This window comes from Penicillium oxalicum, chromosome IV, assembly GCF_001723175.1.
Source record: "Penicillium oxalicum strain HP7-1 chromosome IV, whole genome shotgun sequence".
Classification (NCBI taxonomy): Eukaryota; Fungi; Ascomycota; class Eurotiomycetes; order Eurotiales; family Aspergillaceae; genus Penicillium; species Penicillium oxalicum.
Window position 1 is genome coordinate 2,421,715 of NC_064653.1, and position 19,129 is coordinate 2,440,843.

Consider the following 19,129-nt stretch of genomic DNA (forward strand, 5'->3'; position numbering starts at 1 on the left):
TTGCCATTGATTGTTGTAGAGAGCGACCAATAGGAGTGTGGATGTGTGCGAGCTCCCGTCTGGACATGCATTAAACATAAAGAAATCAATTCATAACCAGTAGCATCAGACTAGTAGAATAGGTACAAGTTAATCCTCCGCCTGTGTTCCCCAGGTGTACCTTAGCATATCTTTATTTTTGGTTGCAGCAATCCGAATCTGTTGCGGCGGTCAGGTGCCAAACACAGCAGTTAAGGTTGAAGGACCCCAGGGCGCGCCGCGTGCCCGCGCCAAGACTCTGCTTTTTTGAAGCTCCAGCTTTCCGCCTCACCACCTTCCCTCCGTTCACTGTGAGCCATGGGACACTGAGTCGACTGTGTTCAACGTCCAGACTTCGCCGTCGTTCAACCATGGCGAAAATTTACAAAGACACCAGAATTGACCTCCGGCCATTCTCACCGGCGACGACCGTGAATTTCCAGGTCTCGGCCGAAGAGAGACCAACCCGTCGGCCTCGCTTTTCTATTTCCTCTGCGCAGGAGCAATCCGATATTCCTATTGCCAAAGATGAAGAAGAATTTGCCCGCAGATACCTCGCGACACAAGGCGCAGTTTACTTCCGCAAGCGCAAGACCTATCCCAGAACCTTCGTGTGGAGAGTCGTCAATGACAACAAGACGTTGGAGATCCAGTGCGCAGACTTGACCAAGAGCGGCACAGAGCACCATGAGCATGACATCACGCTCCGGTTACACTTTACCGATCAGATTCTTCCTGCTGGTGTGGCTTTGGCTGACTCGGAGGAGCACGAAGTTCTGAGTGTCTTCGTCATCACGGAATCGAAGCAGCTCCATACCTTGTCCCTCCGATCTGAGTTCTTCCGACGATCAGAGTCAATCGATGACAATGTGAGCGAATGGTGTAAAACCTGCACTCCTGCACCCTTGTCATTCGCAAACCCTCACAGGCTTCACGCCAGCACTCCCCAAGAGCTCTTCATCGCCCTCGACAGTGGTGCGCTTTTGCGATTGACGCGGAGAGCCGGTGACGACGGTAAGAGAATTTGCTCCTCATTTTATCCGTGTTCTATCTTCTGACATTCTTCTTTTGGGTCTCAAGGCTCGCATTGGACACCTCTCACCTTCGACGAACGAACATGGGGCGCATCGATCCGTGGCCTAGTGAAATGGCACGCTACCTCTACGATCAAGCACAATGGACGGAATCTCGACTTGAACGTCGCCAACGCCATTGCCACGACATCCGATGACACCTATGTTTTTGCGATTTGCTTGAATCATACCCTCAAGATTTGGAATCTCGCCACCAACAAGCTTGCGGCGACAAAAGACCTTTTGGGTCGCACCATGGACCCCGATGCGGTCCCCTACACCTTGAACCCCGCCGAGACGTCCTTCATTCGGGTGTTCAACGCGGAAAGGGCGATGGATGGGAGCCACAGATATTATGTTGTCACCTACTCTCCCTTCGATGACGGGCGCTTCAAATTCTGGGCAGTCAAGGGAGGGCTGACATCTGACCTGGTGATTGAAGATCTTTATGCCGATGCTGTGTTCCGGCCCATGGACCCTGATGTAACGGGTAATATGTTCTGGAGCATCGCAGATTTCCATGTGAAGTCAATGGAAGAAGGAAAAGGCATGGAGTTATGGGTGCTATGGAGAAACCACGGTCTCTATCAGCTCTACACACTACACTTTGATTTACAAACTCTCGTCACGGATTGGACCTCAAATTGGGTGTCAACAGCAGCCGAGACTCATCGCCAGCAGTCACTCCCAGCCCCGACATATGAAGAGGCTGACGATCCGACTGAGAAATGGCTGGCTTATCTCATGCATCCAACTCGGTATCTACCGGAGGTCCTGGAGACTGCGTTGGCAGTGTATCAGGAAGCGCTCAGGCCGTTATCGTCAACCTCCTCCGGTGCGCTCAAGAAAGATGTGCCGTTGGCCGAGAGGCTCTGCTCGACGATTGCGCAAATGGTTTCTCTTCGTAGATACACCGACGATGAGATGGACTACTCCCGATACCGGATGGACACAGATGCCAAGTGGCGTCAGTTTTGGCAAGTTGCCGAGGATCTCAACAAGCGCAGATTCGAACCGATTTCGCTTGCTTACGACTCCTACCACGAAATGCCCTGGCTTCTGCTTTCCGACTCGTGTGCTGTGATCAGAGAATGCAACACGGCCGAAATACTTATACACAATTCGAGTTCCGAACTTCGCGAGGAGGGGCCCAAGATTGTGGACCGATGGAGACACCGAAATTTGCACGCCGAGCTCGGAAATTTGTACGAGCAAGCTTCATCCTTGATCAGAGTAGCCTCCGATTTCAGGAAAAAGCTGTCTGCGGAGCTGAACGCAGCCTGTCGCGCCGCTCTTGAAAGCGAGATTTTCACTGAACCTTCTTCCTCGATAAATGATCGCATGGACAACTTCAGAGAGCGCTGCGAATTTGGAGATCGCATTTCTAACAAAACATTTGATGGCCTTGTCGCGGCTTTGAATGAGTACCAGGATGCAGAGAACCTGTCAAGTGATCCGTTCTATGCTATCCTTGACACCGTTCCTGTTGGCTTCACTGGTAAAGACTCTGGGCTCACATCAACTTCTTTCGGCGCACGAGCCATTGTTGGTGGTGCGCTGGAGACAATCTCCCTTACGCGCCAGATCTTGTACGATCTGTTGATCCTGGTTGTATTTGTCGACGGCGAGATTGAGCAAGGCGACCGGTCAACTTTCCATGCCACTGATCTCTTCTCCAGCCTTGTTGACTCACTTCGCGAATATGAAATGATCAATTGGCTCAGCTCAAATGTCCGGAAGTGCCGCGACCGCGTCGCTATCAGCATGGGGTCTGGGGCGTCTACTCCTGTCTTTTCTTTGAAGGAAAGAAAGTCAACTCAGAGCAAGAATCTGCGTACAGCCACCGTTCTGGAAGATCTTTTTGTTGCGGACATTAAGCCACGTCAACCGATCGGTATGCCTCAAAGCTACACACTCACTCTCGGTGTTAGAGATTTGCTTGCCTGGGTCACGAGACCTGGCGAAGTCACTTACGCCAACGCGTTGGCATACATTCAATGCGACCTTCTCGCAAAGGACAATCTCGATCTCGCCTGGGATTTCCTCCGTTTCCAAGCAAGCACTCCCTGGGCAACCTATGTCAAGGGACGCTTGCATGTTGCAATGGCCGAGTATGACATTGCAGCCATTTACTTCCGCAAGGCGGCCTACCTATTATGTAAGTCAATATTCAGATATCCTTGATTGATCAGCTGTTCATACTATCTTTAGCTTGTGGCAAACCGCTGGGAAATCTACACGAGATGTCCTCTACGCTTCTGGATCTGGTTGCCGTCAATTGCTTCCATAATGGCATTCCGAAGTACTACCAGCATATCCTTTCCGTCTTTGAGCAAGCGCGCTCGTTCTCCCACGTCGCCGAGTTTGCCAGCCTGGCGCTGCGAGCATTGGACTCGGAGCCTTGGGCTGAGCACGACCCAGGATACACCCAGATGCGAACCGACCTGCTCTCTCGCTTGTTCTTCGCGTCGTTGAAAACCTGCCAGTTTGATCAAGCTTACTCTGCCTTGGCTCGGTACCAGGATCTCGCCCTGCAGAGGTCCGCACTTAACTCGCTCATCACAAATATTCTTGCTGTTTCCGGGCCAGGTGTTGCTGGAATCCAGCAGATTCTACGGTTCCCCACCGCGCTTGTCCCGAACATCGCCTCTCATGTCGATGAGATTCTCGTCTCTCTAGCCCGGAAGCAGAATACCTTCACATCATGGGTTGACATCGACAATGACGAGGTTGACATCTCATCGATCGATTACAACCGCATCCTACAGGCTTACCGGGTCGCTCGTAACGATTACCGTGGCGCCGCTGAGATTGCGTACCGCAATGTGCAGCGCCTGCGTCAGGCAAGAGATGCGCCTTCGTCTGCTCTCGTCCGCAAGTCACTGAGAGAAACCGAGGTTGCCCATGTGCCCGAGGACGACCAGGAGAGTAAGGAGATCCGACATGAACTCCTATCATTGATCAACTTGCTCGCATCGGTCGACAAAAATGAAGCATACATCCTTGTGGAGACTAGCCCACCTGCATCACCAACCGAAGGAACAAGTTCGCTCCATTCCAAACGCCGACATCAAGATGATGATGAAAATGTTTTCATGGAGGATGCCCGCCCTGGGTCTTCATCCCCTAGTGAAGACAGACGCAGATCATTAAGTCGAGCATCATTCACATCCTCTGACCGCAGAGGCAGCCGTGGCAGCATTTCTTTCCAATCGCCACTTGATGCACCCCAGAAGCGAGTCATTGTCACTCTTGATCATCTTCGTCGCGAGTACCAATCCGAACTCGATCGAGTGAGCCGCATTGAACGCGGTGACTGGGAATTCGGATTACTGGAGGATGACGATGAGGAGGCAGCCGATGATGATGATACGATGGAAATGTCATAGTTGTGATATTCATCATTTAAAACATACTGTCGCTGTGAAGGTTACTTGAACACGGCATTTTTCCAATGCGATTTGGGCGGGACTGGCAGAAATGGAGACCAGGAGTTCTACCCAGTTTTTTGATGAGTTTCTTACAAACCACCTCAATGAAGGCTGTCTGATCGGATCAATTGCAGTCATTCGAAAGATCGTGTTTTTTTCTAGCGGTAGATCTCCCCGCCCACGGTGTATTTGGATCCGGAATAGCAAGTTTGAGTTGCCCTGTCCAGCGAATAATTTTGGAGTTCGCCGGTCACACAGAGCAACATGGACTCTGCTTCCAGTGATGTAGTTCATGGCTCTCTAGCCTTTTGGCCCGATCGGTGCGAGGTAGGCGGGGCTCTTCAGCAGGTTTTCATCCATTTTGCCATCAGTACGCAACAATAGGTTCCATCGCAATCGAATCGCATTTTCAAAGCTCATACATGTAAAGCCACATTTCAAGGCTGCTGGATCAAAGCAGTAGGTCTTGAGAGGGATGGACCTGCTAGGTACCTAGTTGTAGTCTGGTAGTCACTACTACATGGAAGATGTTCCGGTACTGCTCGTATATCACTTCACCTCTACATTAGATCATGTCGAATTAATACCTTCAAGCTGAGTACCTCACAGACCTGGGCTGCACGGTGTCCGGCCCTTGAATGGAACTTGGCTATCGGGTCAATGGAAGTTCATATAGAGTAAACTACTTGGAGATGAAGTAGATGTTTGACTAATCTCCGGGCACCCGCGCCGAGACGAAGCAAAATATATTTTCAGCATCGGGCTGTCTCGGACATAAGGAATAACACCTCAATACAAGGTGGAGTCCGCCGCGCCCAAGTCCGCTCGTCGCAGCGGTTCTTGACAGTATTGCAGTGTGTTTCTTTTTTAATGGACTTCAAGTGTAGCCGTCGGGCTCTGATTACCTGTCAATTACAGTATGGGATAAACAAGATTAGAACAAAAATAAATCATTGGCAGTCCCCTCTGGTCTTGTCCGTGCATCTGGCACCATTTCATCAAAATGTTCAGACTTGATCAGACCATCAATATGGGGCATATGGATGAGGTTAGAGCTACAAACGTCCCTGTTGAAGATTGCGAAGATTTTTCTACAGTTGGAAATTATTGTCCTCAAATTTACGCACTTTCTGTGTAAAATCTCAGTGGCGGGCGAGCGTCAACCAGGACTACCCACATACGTATTCTTTCCTTTCCACCTTCATCTAATGTACTCACTCGAATGAGCAGGATCGGGGCATTTGAATAGATTTATTAAAGAATTAAACATAGACTTTGCAATTGAAGATCATAAGCGCTACCGTTCTTAAATCCATGAATAAGGTTATTGCCGTTAAGCTCGATGAGGCCTTACAATTTGCAAGGTAGTATAATATTTTGCTGATCGTAACAGGACATACAGACTGCACTTCTGAAATCATGTCCATTGGTAAAATGACTGATTTACAGGCCTCAAGAATTCGTGAGAAAGTAACATTAAAAAAGAAGACAAATAATCGTGCAAAAAAATGGGTTGATCATAAACAAGAGCGGGTATGGCCCTGAAAATTAAGGATGGACAGAGAAAGGAAATGTAACATGTCACAAATGCCATACAGCCAAAAAGTCCGTGCGGTTGGGCATTGACATGGATGCAAGTAGCTGCAGAGAGGCGATCGCCTGACCACAACAAAAAGTCGAGAGCGGCCGTCGCTGTGCTCTGGGGAAATAATTTTGTCCAGTGGGAAAAGAAAGGGAGAAAAATAATCCAGAAAGGGATGAAAAAAAGGGGGGAATGACTGGGACCTGAATCGGATTATGCAGCGTCCTCGGTCACTACTGAGTCAGTATACAGTCGAGCAAAGTACGAGTCTGGCTTGACTAGCAACTGATAGGGCTCCCCGACCTCAACGATGCGCCCGGCGTCCAGCACCACGATGCGGTCAAAGTCAAGGATGGTGTCAAGTTTGTGCGCAACCGCAATAACGGTGTGGTTGAAAAATTTCTCACGAATGACGCGCTGCATGATCTCATCTGTTTTCGAATCGATGCTTGAAAAAAAAAACAAAATGTCAGTGTTGGACGTCAAGCGTAAATCTTTTCCAATTTAGGGAGTGTGGGGAGAAACATTGCTGCAAGGAAGTGCGGAAAGGGCGTCCTGTTCCTGATGGATCGCCTAAACGAAGGTATAGGGCGCCATGTCCTCCGCTCGGACTGGCATGGAATGATGCCAGTGGTTGATCAACACCGGTGGGGGAAACCGATGAACAAAACAGGGTAGCAGCCCTGAGCGGAAGGTCCAAGGGCAAAACAATTGAAGCATATGAGAGGAAGGGCGAATCAATAAAGTGAATGTGGACTTACTTGCTGGTCGCCTCGTCTAGGATAACAATGTTACCCGGGCGCAGGATAGCTCGAGCAAGAGAGAAGAGCTGCATCTGGCCGTGAGACAAGTGAATTTCGTCGATGTCCGTGTCCAAGTCGCCCTTTTCGAGAATCAAGGAGTGTAGTTGCACACTCTTGAGCGCGTTCCGAATGTCGTCGTCACTTCGTGACCTCGTCGGATCGACGTTGACACGTACACTGCCCTTAAACGACAACGAATCCTGAGAGACACCGTTGACACGAGAGCGGATGTCGCGTCGCGACAAAGTAGAGATGTCGATTCCATCTATGGAGATAGTGCCGGTGGTCAAGTCGATCATGCGGAAGATGCTCATGATCATAGAAGTTTTGCCACTATCATAAGAAAGACCGATTAGCATGGGAGACACGCTGGAGTCCAAGCTGCTTTGAATATGCCCACCTTCCTGTGCGTCCACATATGCCGATTTTCTCTCCGGCTTTGACGGAAAGCGATACCTCCCTCAAGACTGGCTCCTTGGGTCTGGGTGAGAGGTTAGTGTCTGACAGAAATAAGAGATCATCTTTTGAAGCTGTCGCACCTATACGCCGCAGACACAGACTGGAATGAGACCGTTCCTTTTGACGGCCAATCAGGAGTGATCGGTTGGTCCTCGCCAGGCTGGTCCTCAGATGGAACATTTTGAGTGAAATCCTTCACACGCACTATTGATCCAACGTGGGTTTCCAAATTGGTCCAGAAAGTCACCATGAGTTTGATGCTCTGGCTGAATTGGATCACGTTCAACAGAGCGACACCAATGGAACCTGCTCCCAAACTAGTGCCCCGGAGCACAACAACCAAGATCATGAGGAGCACAGCAATTCCAGCGACCACAAGATCCAAAGAAAGAGTGAGCCATCGCTGGATAGCAAACATCAAATAGAAAGGACGTTGGGAATAGTCAAGAAGCTCAATGTTTTTCTTTTCCATGGCATGTTGCCAGCCAAAAGCTCGAAGTGTCACCAAGCCCTGAAGGCAGTCGGTGAAGTTAGAGTAAAGAGGGGCTTTGGCTTCAAGATCCAGAAATCTAATTTGGCGGGAAGTGCGCAAGTAGATCTTTTGGATGAGGAATAGAAGACCGAGAACAAGAGGAAATGAAATAGCTGCGTACTTTGAACTGACGCCGATGAGTATCATCTGGGCCAGGCAAAGGAAAATCGTGACAACGGTGTTGATGGCTGCGATTGGCAGTTCCATGTCAATCAACTGCAAGTCTTGGCTGAATCGATTGAGGATGGTACCCATATCTGTCGTCGAGAAGAAGAACATGGGGGCAGCAAGAACGGTTTGCAGCAACGTCCGATGGAACGTTTCACCGGATCTGGGAACCATGGTGATCACCATCTGCCAGCAGCCCAAGATCAAGGAAATCATGGCGACGCAGCCAAGCATAGCATAAACACCAAGGTACTTTCCGGCTTCCTGTCTGGGTGCCTGAGTGTCGGAAATGGCCCACCACTTCATCCAGATACTGGGGAAAGAGATGCAAAAAACAAAGACAGCCATCGCGACCATGAAGGAGAGCGCTGGTAGCTTTCCGATTGCACTGATGTAGTAGCTGTAAATTGTGAGATCACCGCCACTCCCCCGACTTTCAAAATCGATGATGGATTCCTCTTTTTCTTCCTCTGCAGGAACCTCCTTAATTTGGATTGATGCGGCCGAAACTACCTTCGGCTTGTAGTCCCAGTCTGGCATCGCGAGATCAAAACTGGAAACGTAACCGCCGGTCTTACTCAATGCGCTGAAGTGGCCTTGTTCGCCGACCCGGCCAGTTGAGTCTATCACAACAATGTGATCTGAAAAAGGCAAACGTCTTACAGAAGAAGATGCCATGACCACGGAGGTCCCGATATCCCTAAGTAGGCCTGTGCTTCCAAAGAGACAGTGAAATATGTGATTCTCAGTAGTAGCGTCAAGCCCACTGAGAGCATCATCGAGGAATATGATTCTCCGCCGAGCATAGACTGCCCGCGCAAGCGCAATACGTTGACTTTGACCCCCACTGAGAGCAACTCCTTTGCTGCCAATGACGCTTTGATCACCATAAGGGAAATGTGAAAAGTCTTCTTCCAATGCGCAAGCCTTGACGACGGCAGAATACCATTCGGACTCGTAGTCAGACATTGACACAATACTGTCCTTGATGGTGCTATTCATGTGCCAGGGTGTTTGATCGCAATATGCAACACTGGGGGATTTCAACTCGACCTTGCCTTCAACACAGCAAACCTCCCCCAGCATTGCTTTCAACAGGGTAGACTTCCCACACCCAGAAGGTCCAATAAGCATGGTTAGTCCGCCACGAGGAAACGTGATGGAGATATCGGACAAAACGGGCTCTTTCTTTGGGTCCCAGGTAAATGTGCCATTCTCAATAATTGCGGCATTGACAGAGCAAGACGACGAACGATGCGTCAACGACTCGACGGAGCCGAAACTGCTCGAGGAAAGATCAAGTTCTCCGTATTGGGAAAGAACTTTGGCTTCGTGCACAAGCTCAAACGATGGGTCATGCTGAATAGCTTGTCGGTGGCCGAGATGGTCCTCCTTGTCAAGGAATTCCTGGATTCGAACAAATGATCCGACCGAGCCCGCAAATGACATCAAGGCCATAACAAGGGTCAAAAGTGGATCTGAGAGAAGAGCAAAAAGCGACAAGGAGGTGAAGACGCGAGAAACGTCCAAAGTGGAGTCAGAAAGTCCGATGAATACGGCAAAGGTCAGGACCGGGGCGAAAATACGAGTCAACCAGGCGAATCCCATGTTATAGACCAGGAGGGTGCGGAACTTTTTGGAAATATCCAACTCTTCAATGCGAAGTCCATGAACAAATTTCATGAAAGAATCTTGCAGGCCGAGCATTTTGACACCCTTTATGGAGCCAAGCATTTCTGAAGTGCAAGAGATTCGTCTTTCAATTGCCTCAAGCCACCGCGCTTGCCGAGGCACCACAAAAGACATCCCCACAAGGGATCCGACCAGGGCCACGAGAGCTACACACACCGGAACGAAGCAAGAAACTCCCAGCTGCCGCTCTAATAGGTAAATGGCCAGGGCGATCTCAGCGGAGTTGCCCCAGATCTCGTGCATGGTCTGCCAGCCCTGCGTGATCCGTTCAATGTCCGCACTCATCAGTGTGAGAGCATTCTTTGGATCAGCTTCGTTGAGACCAAGACGGCTGGACTTTTTGTAGAGCATTGTTATGAGAATTCCGCGGACCATGGTGATTCCTCGGTATGTATTGTGTTGGTATTGACCCATCGAGATCTTTCATGTCGTCAGCGGCCTGGGGAAATTCACAAAAGCTTGTCTCGACTTTTGAGTTGGAACTTACAGCTAGTCCCATGTATACCAAGAAGTAGGCACCAATCAGACCGTAGCCCACGTTATTGGTGGTATCGTTGACGGGGCTGTTGAAGAATGACAGTGATCGAGTCAGAAGTAGTGGCTGGCAAAAGTTGAAAGCAACCAGGCATGCTCGGGCAGGCACAGCACTCAGAAGAGGTGACTTGACAGCCTTGAAAGACTCAAACTGCAATGTATGTGGCGATTTGGTTTGGACTGTGAGAAATCAGCAAAGGCGCATTTCTGGGACGTGATTACGGTGATATTCACCTTTGCTCCATCTTTTCTCAAACTTGGCCAGCAATCTTTCCGAGCTCAGCTCTTTGTCGGTCAGGAACAAGTCGTCCACCGACAAAAGATGACTGAATCCTCTCTTGAACAGAGGGTTGAGCCATAGGAACAAAAATCGATTCCAGAGACCCGCGGTAGCCTCCGGAGGGCAGCATGTGAACTCGGGCTTTAGGATATGACGTTTTTCGATGGTCTCTAGCACGGTAAGAGCAAGCTTATTGAGCAAAGCAACAGTGGTAACGACCGCTATAGTCTTGTTGAAATGATTGTCTGCGCGGAGCCATAATGTTCTGGTCCGCGCGGCATCGAAAAGTAAAGTGCTGAGCAAATACAGATTCAAGAGGGATGACGGCCTGACAGAAGTCAGGTGTTCGGCATAAGAAAGGACACATAGCATGAATGTCCCAATGGTGAGAACGACATGCGTGGCAAGCGATGCTTTGGTGACCTCGGCAGTGGGCTGTGCCCACAGGACCGATTGTGCGATTCCAAGCCCAATAAAGATGAACCAGGTCACCTGCTCATCAAAATCGGGTCAGCCTGTGAATCCGAAAACTTTTGCCCGAGTTCCTCTGTAATACTTCTATACATCACAAAAGGAAAAGGTACTGGCAACTTACCAGTTTCAATGGAAGGAGCCATGATCGTTCAACTTTGCGCTGTTTGCGGGAGAGCTTCAACATCCGCAGCGGCACCAGAATTGATATCAGCGCGATGGGAAGAAGAGCCATGATAGTCTCCTCGAAAAGAAGTGAAAAGTCAAAACTACCACGACATGGTCCCATTCCCACGCGGAATGTGTTGTCCATATCCCGACATGATGGGCTAATAGAATTCGACTGCGACATTGTATGAACAACAGGGCACCATTGGTACTCCTTTATGTTTGAATGAAATCAGCTCAGATTAGATCATAGAATGGACAGAGAGTTTTCACGTCGTGGTGAGAGCCTGGAGAGGTGTCTGCGAGAGCACAAAGACACAACCCGATTGCAGTGCACTTCGCACAGCGATATTAGTATGAACCTTTGACCTGCCTAACGGAAACGTGGAGGAGGGAGTACATTTGAATAAAGTTTCGAGTACTGATCAGAGCCTTCGTGGGCACGACCTCGACGGGAGCACGAGAACGGCAAATTAGCAATTGAGACATGCGCAAATGATTAATTAGTACGCCCTGAACTGAGTCCATTTTTCTTTACTAAATGGGTCCTTCTCACGGGACTCGTGTTCTATTCGTGTGCTGACCTGGTAATTAGGCTAGTCCTTGCAACCGCCCGGTGCATGTAACTTGGGATAAACTATCCCTTCAAAATCTCTGTATTTTAACCCTTTCTCCTCTGTCACCCGAGGTCCTGGAATCATTTGCTCTTCTGTGAGAAGTGTGATACGTATGACCTGATTAGACCAATGATAGCCCATGATGAGAGGGCATGGGGCAATGTGTTCATCAGTCCAGACAGTTCCAGTGAAAACTCGTTCTGGAGAAAAAACAAAGAGATAGTCAAGTTCTCCATGGTACCTGGCTAGCGTGAGCCCATCCTGTTCACGTATACTCTATTTCCACCTTTATATTTCTTTTTCCTGCTTTTATTTTTCGCAGTGGAGACAATACGAAGGAATAGGTCGGGTCATAGCGCGCTTGCTCCATTTCCCTCTCCACATTGGCACGTACACTTTTCTTTTCCCGCCTTTTTTCGGGTTTACTCTGAGAATTTTTCCACTTCCGTGTCTCCTTCTATTTCGGGGGTTAATTGCTTTTTTTGCATAAAGCCATAACTGAACGGTCCAAGTTGTGAAAACCTTACATGGGATGTAACAAGGGGAAGTCACTAGGGGTATATTAATCTCCCATGAAATCTCATCCCTTGTATAGAATCATAGCACTTGGAGACGTTTGTATATGCGTAGGTGAGTGTAAACTGTATAGTGTACCCTGGGTACTACACGGTGTGTAGTGTGCATTATGGTGCAGGGGACAGGAGCCTAAAGAAAACCGCATCCACCCTTGGCAATTTTCTACAGATACAAACAGGTACTTATGTATACTGGATCCATATGGTTCGGACGGGTGGGTTATTGATCCTCGGAAACGACTTCGTCCTGTTCGTCGGGCTGTGCTCGCGGATCTGTCGATTGTGATTGCGGTGGCCATATTCAACAGGCTGGATCTGGGCAGTGGACCGTTGACAAGCGTGGGACCCATGGAAGGATCGTGGAGTCACGGTGATTGTGGATTTGTGGCCTTACATCCAGAAGAGATTTTGGAACTCCATGCCCCACGTATCAGTGCTAGTGGTACTTGTGCAATAGAGGACGCCTGCTGATCTACATTATCATTCCATGCTTGTCACGGAAGGTGTCTTTGGAAGTGGACTTGACTCCAAAGCCGACAACATCAGCCAAGGATTTGTCCACTAGCCCCAATGCGTCAAGGGTGTGATCAGACACTTTAAACTAAAAATCTCAACCATTCCATGGGGGAGCCAGATTGAGTTTTCTCTTTTTGTTCATGACTGTCTAATTTCATCAGATCTCGTGCGTTCCCGCCTAGCAGTCCAACTCACTGGCCCGCGGACGCGACGAGAGACCAGCGGCCAGCGGCCACTGTACGGCGTACGGCGTACGCCAGCCACTGTTTTTCGGCCTCTCCACCAGCGCCTATCAGTGGGTCCTCCTCATTGCCACGAGGAAGAGGCGGTGCGACCTAGCAGAATGATGGATCCAGAACAGGGTTGGTGAAATTGAGCCCGCAACACGGGAGGAACGTTCGGGAATAACAAATGTGCTTTGTCTACTATCGTTGCTTGAGTACATGCCTCATCGGGCATTCGCCCTAGCAAGACTCGACGCCTCGCAATCACACATGGATATGCCTCTCCCCAGGGGGTCCAGGGACGAGATATCTTCAGCTGGGGAGAAGACTGGGTCTGGAACACACTAAGCGAAGGCGAAGATCTCACGAACAGGGCCGATTTGCGGTTCTTTCAGCCGACGGGATGGGTTTTTCTTGTCTTCAGACACTAGTCAGAGACAGGAGACACTGGACTCCACCGGTCACGATGTATTTGCGGTGCATGACAGGGAAGTCATCGTACGACGCAGGTCATCCACGGTCGTGGGTCAGGCCCACTGACTACGCACTCGGCAAGGTCGGGCAAAAAAAGACTGGAACGGCAAGTTTTCCGGTTGTTTGTTGTGGATATCTCTACTCATGCTTGCGCAACGATGACCTCAGCTCTTGGGTAACCTCACTTGAGAACTGGATGCGAAATGCCTGGCCTCCCACCAAGAGGATCCCTGGCATGGACTGGGATGGAGACAGCGTGCTCGTGCGGTGATGCTGATGGAGGTTGAGACTGCAGGCTTCTAGCGCCACCGAGTCATTGCTATATGCCACCGAAGCGCCCTTGACATGGCCTGTCTGTTCTACACTTCAGTTGATACGGTGCCCACCTTGGAATGCCTGCTAGAGCGAGCGCCACGCCGAACTATAGATCTCCTACTCGCGACCAGTCGTTCACCCGATGTCCTGAACATGTCAGGCATTTCTTGAGAGAGAAGACGACTTGTTATCAACCCAGTTACTTTGAAGCTCTGTTGCTGTTGCCCGGAAGGGTTGGATTCCAAATTCACTTCCCTCCTATCGACGAACGGAGAAGCAGATTGCAAGAGCTACGGGACTAAAGTCTCGTTGTGGAAAAGAAGCATTTCTGATTGGAGAAGGGAATCTGATGCGAAGAGACGAGCAGTAGTCTTTTAAGTTTGCATATTCATAGCAAACATTTTCGAGCTATTTCGCTTCGAGAATACCTTCGTTCATTGGTAGGGACAGTACCCAAAGTGTGGCCTGATGAGTTCGAATCTCGACTGGGATGACGAAAGATTTTAAAACCTGGCGACGCCCACCACTCGTGGAATACAGTTCTCCCACTCATGAGAGGCGAATTGTTTTGCATGTAGCGACTACGCTTGAAAGGGCACAAGTTCGCGAGGGAAGATGACCCTCTGCGGACGGGCTAGTGTCGGCAGAGTTCCGTTCGACTCGCATACTCACAGGCTGGCCAACGAGTTGTCATGGCATAGTACTTTGTACAGTCCCATTGCCTCTAGTGCTACCTTGTGGAAAGCACTATGTGTTGTTGATACCTCCGCAGGACCCCCCACTTGGTTCATAGTGCAGTTATTTGGCAATTTCAAGACACAGCTATTTCATTCCAAATACGTGAATTACATTTTCTCTCACGTTGTCAGGAACTGCGGGATCTGCTGACCAACTGTGCTGAAGATTTGCTTATTTGATACGACCGCATTTCGTTGGTCACACACCACGGGGCCAAACCACCGTGCGAGCAATTGAAGGCCCCGCGAGCACAGCTTACCGGCTGAAGAACCGGGCAATCGACAAGATCTTGAAGAGAAGAGCTGTGAGGACCCCTCCGCCGATCATCGGCAACCGACGGGATTTTGGCGCTGGACGCCGCCGACCAGGCGGCGTCCACTCCGCTCAAGGGCCCGTGCAAATCATGATCACAGCGACCCGGAGGTCCGTGAGGCGCTAAACTCCAAGCAAACCTAACATCGGCATCTAGAGTCCTCAGCAGGGGGAATGTACCAGACTCGACCGGCTGTTCGAAGCTCGAGACAGGTAAGGTTTGAGTGGCGGTACAGTCGGTCTGGTGGGCACAGTGTCTCTTTTCTGGTGGCTTGCCGTCTTACTTGCTTAGGTTGGGCTTCGGGGAGACCAGTCTGTCTCATCTGAGATCCGCTCAATCTCCGCGTAGAGGAGACTTGGAGCTGGTCGACTGCGCTAGCGGTTGGGGAAGTGCAAAACACTTGTCTGAATGGCCTCTCAAGGGTTGACAGCTCATCAATTCACGTAAGGGTCCACACAGGTGGATCGTGTGGAATAGCGGCCCCCAAAGCCACTGCCAGTGCCACCGATTCGAAAGAGTTTCGTTCCCACTGTGTTTCCGCCCGCCAGACTTCCCAAGGAGTGGTTGGTCTTCCTCATCTCCCCTTTCCGGGACTTTGTTTTTTGAGTTCATCGAGGGGTGCTATTATACGTTTAACTCGCGGACCGGTAAATCACTGACTAAGCTGGCCTCTGCGCCCGATCCACTTGATGTATTCTTCATGGCTGGGCTTGGTCTGCTCATTGGATCGATCTTTCCAGGCGATGTGATTGTCCCCTGTCGAACCCTGATGGAAAAGCGTCAGTGATATTCTGGACCCGGCTCGATCACTCTTCTACAGGCAGACCCCAAGGTGAACTATGATGTCTGATTGGTGCATGTCGTATTTGAAATTCTCTGTCTTGCGTTGCAACGCGGGGAGCGGAACCAAGTCTGGTATGCGTTCAGCAGCATGGCTGAAAATGATAATCCTCTTCTACTGTCTCATACCTGGCAGGGCTGAGCCTGAATGGACTCATGAAATTCGCCGGCCACATGGACGGAAGGAATAGTCGCGCATGACATTGCCTCCCCCAGAACCATGCTTTTTCTGCGCCCTCCGGAATGCTACACTGGACAGCTGGCGAATCCCTGAGAATACGAGGCACGGAGTCCCAACTGGGCGAAATCCCTTTTTGGCTGAAATTCCCAAACAGGAAGGTCACCATCACCGAAGAAGAAACCTCAGTGAGTCCTGAGGCGGCAACGGTGCTCGTCAACGGATGTAGTCGAGGGCAGGGAAAGCCTCATCTTCGGCTGGTTCATCGAGAGAGGCGCTCCCTATATGTCACGTGCACCTGATCTGCCCGGCAAGTGTCTTCTCCGTGTTGGGTCTTTTACCTAGACTCTCAACCCCGTCCGCACGAACCCTGTCCGGCGTAGGACGGAGTCAGCAGTCCAGAACTCCAAACCCCATCTTGTCACACGGGAGGGCCTAACCAAAGCAAAACGAACAGGAAACTTAGTCATTTCTCGGCACGCTGATGGGCGTCTCTGCCGTACGGCCCCTAACCACGGGGCTTTGACAAATCATCGTGGCTCCTCCATCGCTCGGTTTAGCCTCTTATTCCACTGGGTTCCACATCCGCGCGGGTGGCCCCCACCGGATCGATCCGCTTCCTCTCCGTCTGGATGTGATCTGCCCTTCTACTGCCTTCTTTGATTTACGCATCCCTTGGGAATAACTCCCTTGCAGAAAACGATCCCCTAAAAAGTACGGACCTCCCTGAGTCTTTTATAGCAAAGTCGGTGGCGTGAGCGCCTCCTGCAGCCAACTCTTACACTATGCCCCATGAGCACTCCATCTCCGTTCAAGCGCGATCGTCCGAGAAAAACTTGCAAGTCTGATGATGAGAACGATAGGCCACTGGAAGATTGGCATTCATCTCTGGATACGGTCATCCTCTAGGAATTTAGATGATTGTAAGATCTGCATTTGTTTCGAACCCGCAAGGCGTACCGTGGTTGATGGCGGATCACATCTCCCGGGCTTGAGTGACTGGGACGGACACGCGCTCCACTTGTTCACGTCGTCGGGACTGCGGTGGAACTCGCGCCAAGAATAGTACTCACTAGGTCATCCTGCCCAGGGCGCTTGTCAGATGGAGAATCCTGGTTGTCTGGTCAAGATATCCATCACCATCTGACAAAACAAGTTGACTTCAAGGCATGCCATGAAAATTCGCTCCATATGTGGGGATCTCGCGTGGAGTGTATCTGGCCACACGGGGCGCTTAGAGCAAATCTATAACCAAGGACCGACGGGTGGCTATCAGTCCCCTAGGTAAGTTTTGCCCTGATCGGCTTCCAGGTACACGAAGCCACATGGTCCATCGTCTGACATGGTCTGCAAAATTCTCTATTCCCACCTGGCTTGGTCGGGCTCACCCACCATGATCCATTCCCTGCAACGATGCGGAAAGGGAAAATTGGAGAAGAGGGAGGCGGGTCCGGACAGTGATGGCATGACGGGTTCCCTCATTGAGACAATTTCGTGATTTTTTTTCATTTTTCCAGAGCAGTCAGGGGTGGACGACGGGCTCGACCTAGGATTCAGTCAGGTCTATTCCACAATCTACGCGCTTACGTATTTCCGTCCCGATCCGACAAACTCGGAGCTTCACAATTTCTTGGGTCGCTTCTTGTACAGCATATGAAGTGTGGGGTCATGTCCGTTGCAATGCTTCACTTGCAGTCCGTGCTGTCATCGATCGAGTGCGATGAAAAGAGACGGGATGTGAGACACCTGGACTGGCGCCAGTGAGTAACCACCACAACTGCAGTACAGACCTTCGGCTGGGACGGAACGAGGGTGCGAAAGTGTAGAACCATGTCACCGCTCATGGATTCTACTCTCATTGTATCTGTGAGGACCCATTCGCTTAAATGGAGGTACGCCTGTCCTGCATATAACCCCTTGGCCATGATGGGGCACCTGGCTTCGTATACGGACAGCGTAGGCTAGCACCTCAATTGCCCGAGTGACCGCTTACGAGAAATGTCTTGTGGTAGCGATGCGCGCATTGCTGAATTATTTTGACATTTATTTCTTTTTTCTTTCGGGTCCACTATCAGGATTTCTCAAGGGTGTTTGACAATTTCTGAACGATTTAACCCGGGCCTGCCATGTGTGCTGCGACTCGCGGCACCAATCGTTGGATTGAGTCTAGTCGGTGTGACTGCAGAGCAAATTAAAACTTTGTCCAGACATTCTCATCCCGAATCGTTCGCGAATACACTTAAGGTTTGAAATTCTTTTTCTTCTGATTCCAATGTGACTCTCTGGAATGACCACAATGAAAGAGAATGGAACATAACGAGTCGCCGCATTTCCTTGGGCGTTGTCCAATCATCTGAATTGCTTCATTTGCCGCTCCATCAGCAGGATAGCCCAGGCTCTTCATGTTGACCTTCATGTGGGATCAATGGTAACGAGCAGGGGAAACGACGTCCAGATGGCAGATTGCCTGCTAATGCCGTGACAGTGCTGCGAACACATCTGGAGATATGCACGGGGATGTGGACATGACCATCCAAAGACATGCTCGGATTTGCGCCTCATAAACACCCTACCTGAGCTCACGAGTCAACGATATGGAATTGACAGCCCTCAAAGATCCATCGTCTTGCCTGACCACGTGTTGTCAAGTTCGCTTCTTGAAGCCCCATCGGGTATAAAGCAGCTAACCCCGTTCGATTTAGACTCATAACGTATTCCACCTTCTGTAAATGGCAAATTTTAAGTAAAAATCAAACAACTTTGAAATTAGTTGTCACCATACACGTTTTGGATCATCAAATATTCTAGTGTAGCTTGGTTTGACCAGGATCTTGATCAAGTTACTAAGATACACTTCCAGGATGACTACGAGACTATACCCACTCTTCATTGGTTTGGTGGCTAGTTTTTCCGAGCCAAAAGCAACAAGCTTCTCGCTTCCAGTTCGAACAGCCCGGGAATAAGGAACGAGAAAAGAGCGTTTTCACCCCGCTATTCTGTCCTGGCAGTGAAACTTGGTAAGAAATAGGAACCTCAGCTGTCGAGTTCCCACAGTGTAGGGCCCGCTTTGACGGTGTCTGACTCGGTTCCACAGGGGGGGGCCACTCGGTGGTTTGGACACGATCCAC

General features: G+C 50.1%; 4 protein-coding genes across 4 annotated transcripts; 2 read left to right on the plus strand and 2 right to left on the minus strand.

Annotated features, from left to right (window-relative positions):
- Positions 1-389: 389 nt before the first annotated feature.
- Positions 390-4,480, plus strand: POX_d05628 (uncharacterized protein; the record flags this gene model as incomplete). Its single annotated transcript, XM_050114469.1, has 3 exons — positions 390-1,032; positions 1,099-3,249; positions 3,303-4,480. 3 exons carry the CDS (start codon positions 390-392, stop codon positions 4,478-4,480), a joined length of 3,972 nt encoding a protein of 1,323 aa, XP_049969420.1.
- A 1,045-nt stretch (positions 4,481-5,525) lies between these two features.
- On the plus strand, positions 5,526-5,937 carry POX_d05629 (uncharacterized protein; the record flags this gene model as incomplete). Its single annotated transcript, XM_050114470.1, has 3 exons — positions 5,526-5,570; positions 5,795-5,886; positions 5,916-5,937. The coding sequence occupies 3 exons, from the start codon at positions 5,526-5,528 to the stop codon at positions 5,935-5,937; spliced, it is 159 nt and encodes a 52-aa protein (XP_049969421.1).
- A 380-nt stretch (positions 5,938-6,317) lies between these two features.
- Positions 6,318-11,395, minus strand: POX_d05630 (ABC multidrug transporter B; the record flags this gene model as incomplete). Its single annotated transcript, XM_050114471.1, has 7 exons — positions 6,318-6,552; positions 6,866-7,240; positions 7,308-7,388; positions 7,447-10,178; positions 10,246-10,472; positions 10,527-11,064; positions 11,168-11,395. The coding sequence occupies 7 exons, from the start codon at positions 11,393-11,395 to the stop codon at positions 6,318-6,320; spliced, it is 4,416 nt and encodes a 1,471-aa protein (XP_049969422.1).
- Positions 11,396-13,110: 1,715 nt separating this feature from the next.
- POX_d05631 (uncharacterized protein) lies at positions 13,111-17,926 on the minus strand (the record flags this gene model as incomplete). The annotated part of the gene is made up of 3 exons (XM_050114472.1): positions 13,111-13,208; positions 15,644-15,749; positions 17,792-17,926. The coding sequence occupies 3 exons, from the start codon at positions 17,924-17,926 to the stop codon at positions 13,111-13,113; spliced, it is 339 nt and encodes a 112-aa protein (XP_049969423.1).
- Positions 17,927-19,129: the final 1,203 nt, after the last annotated feature.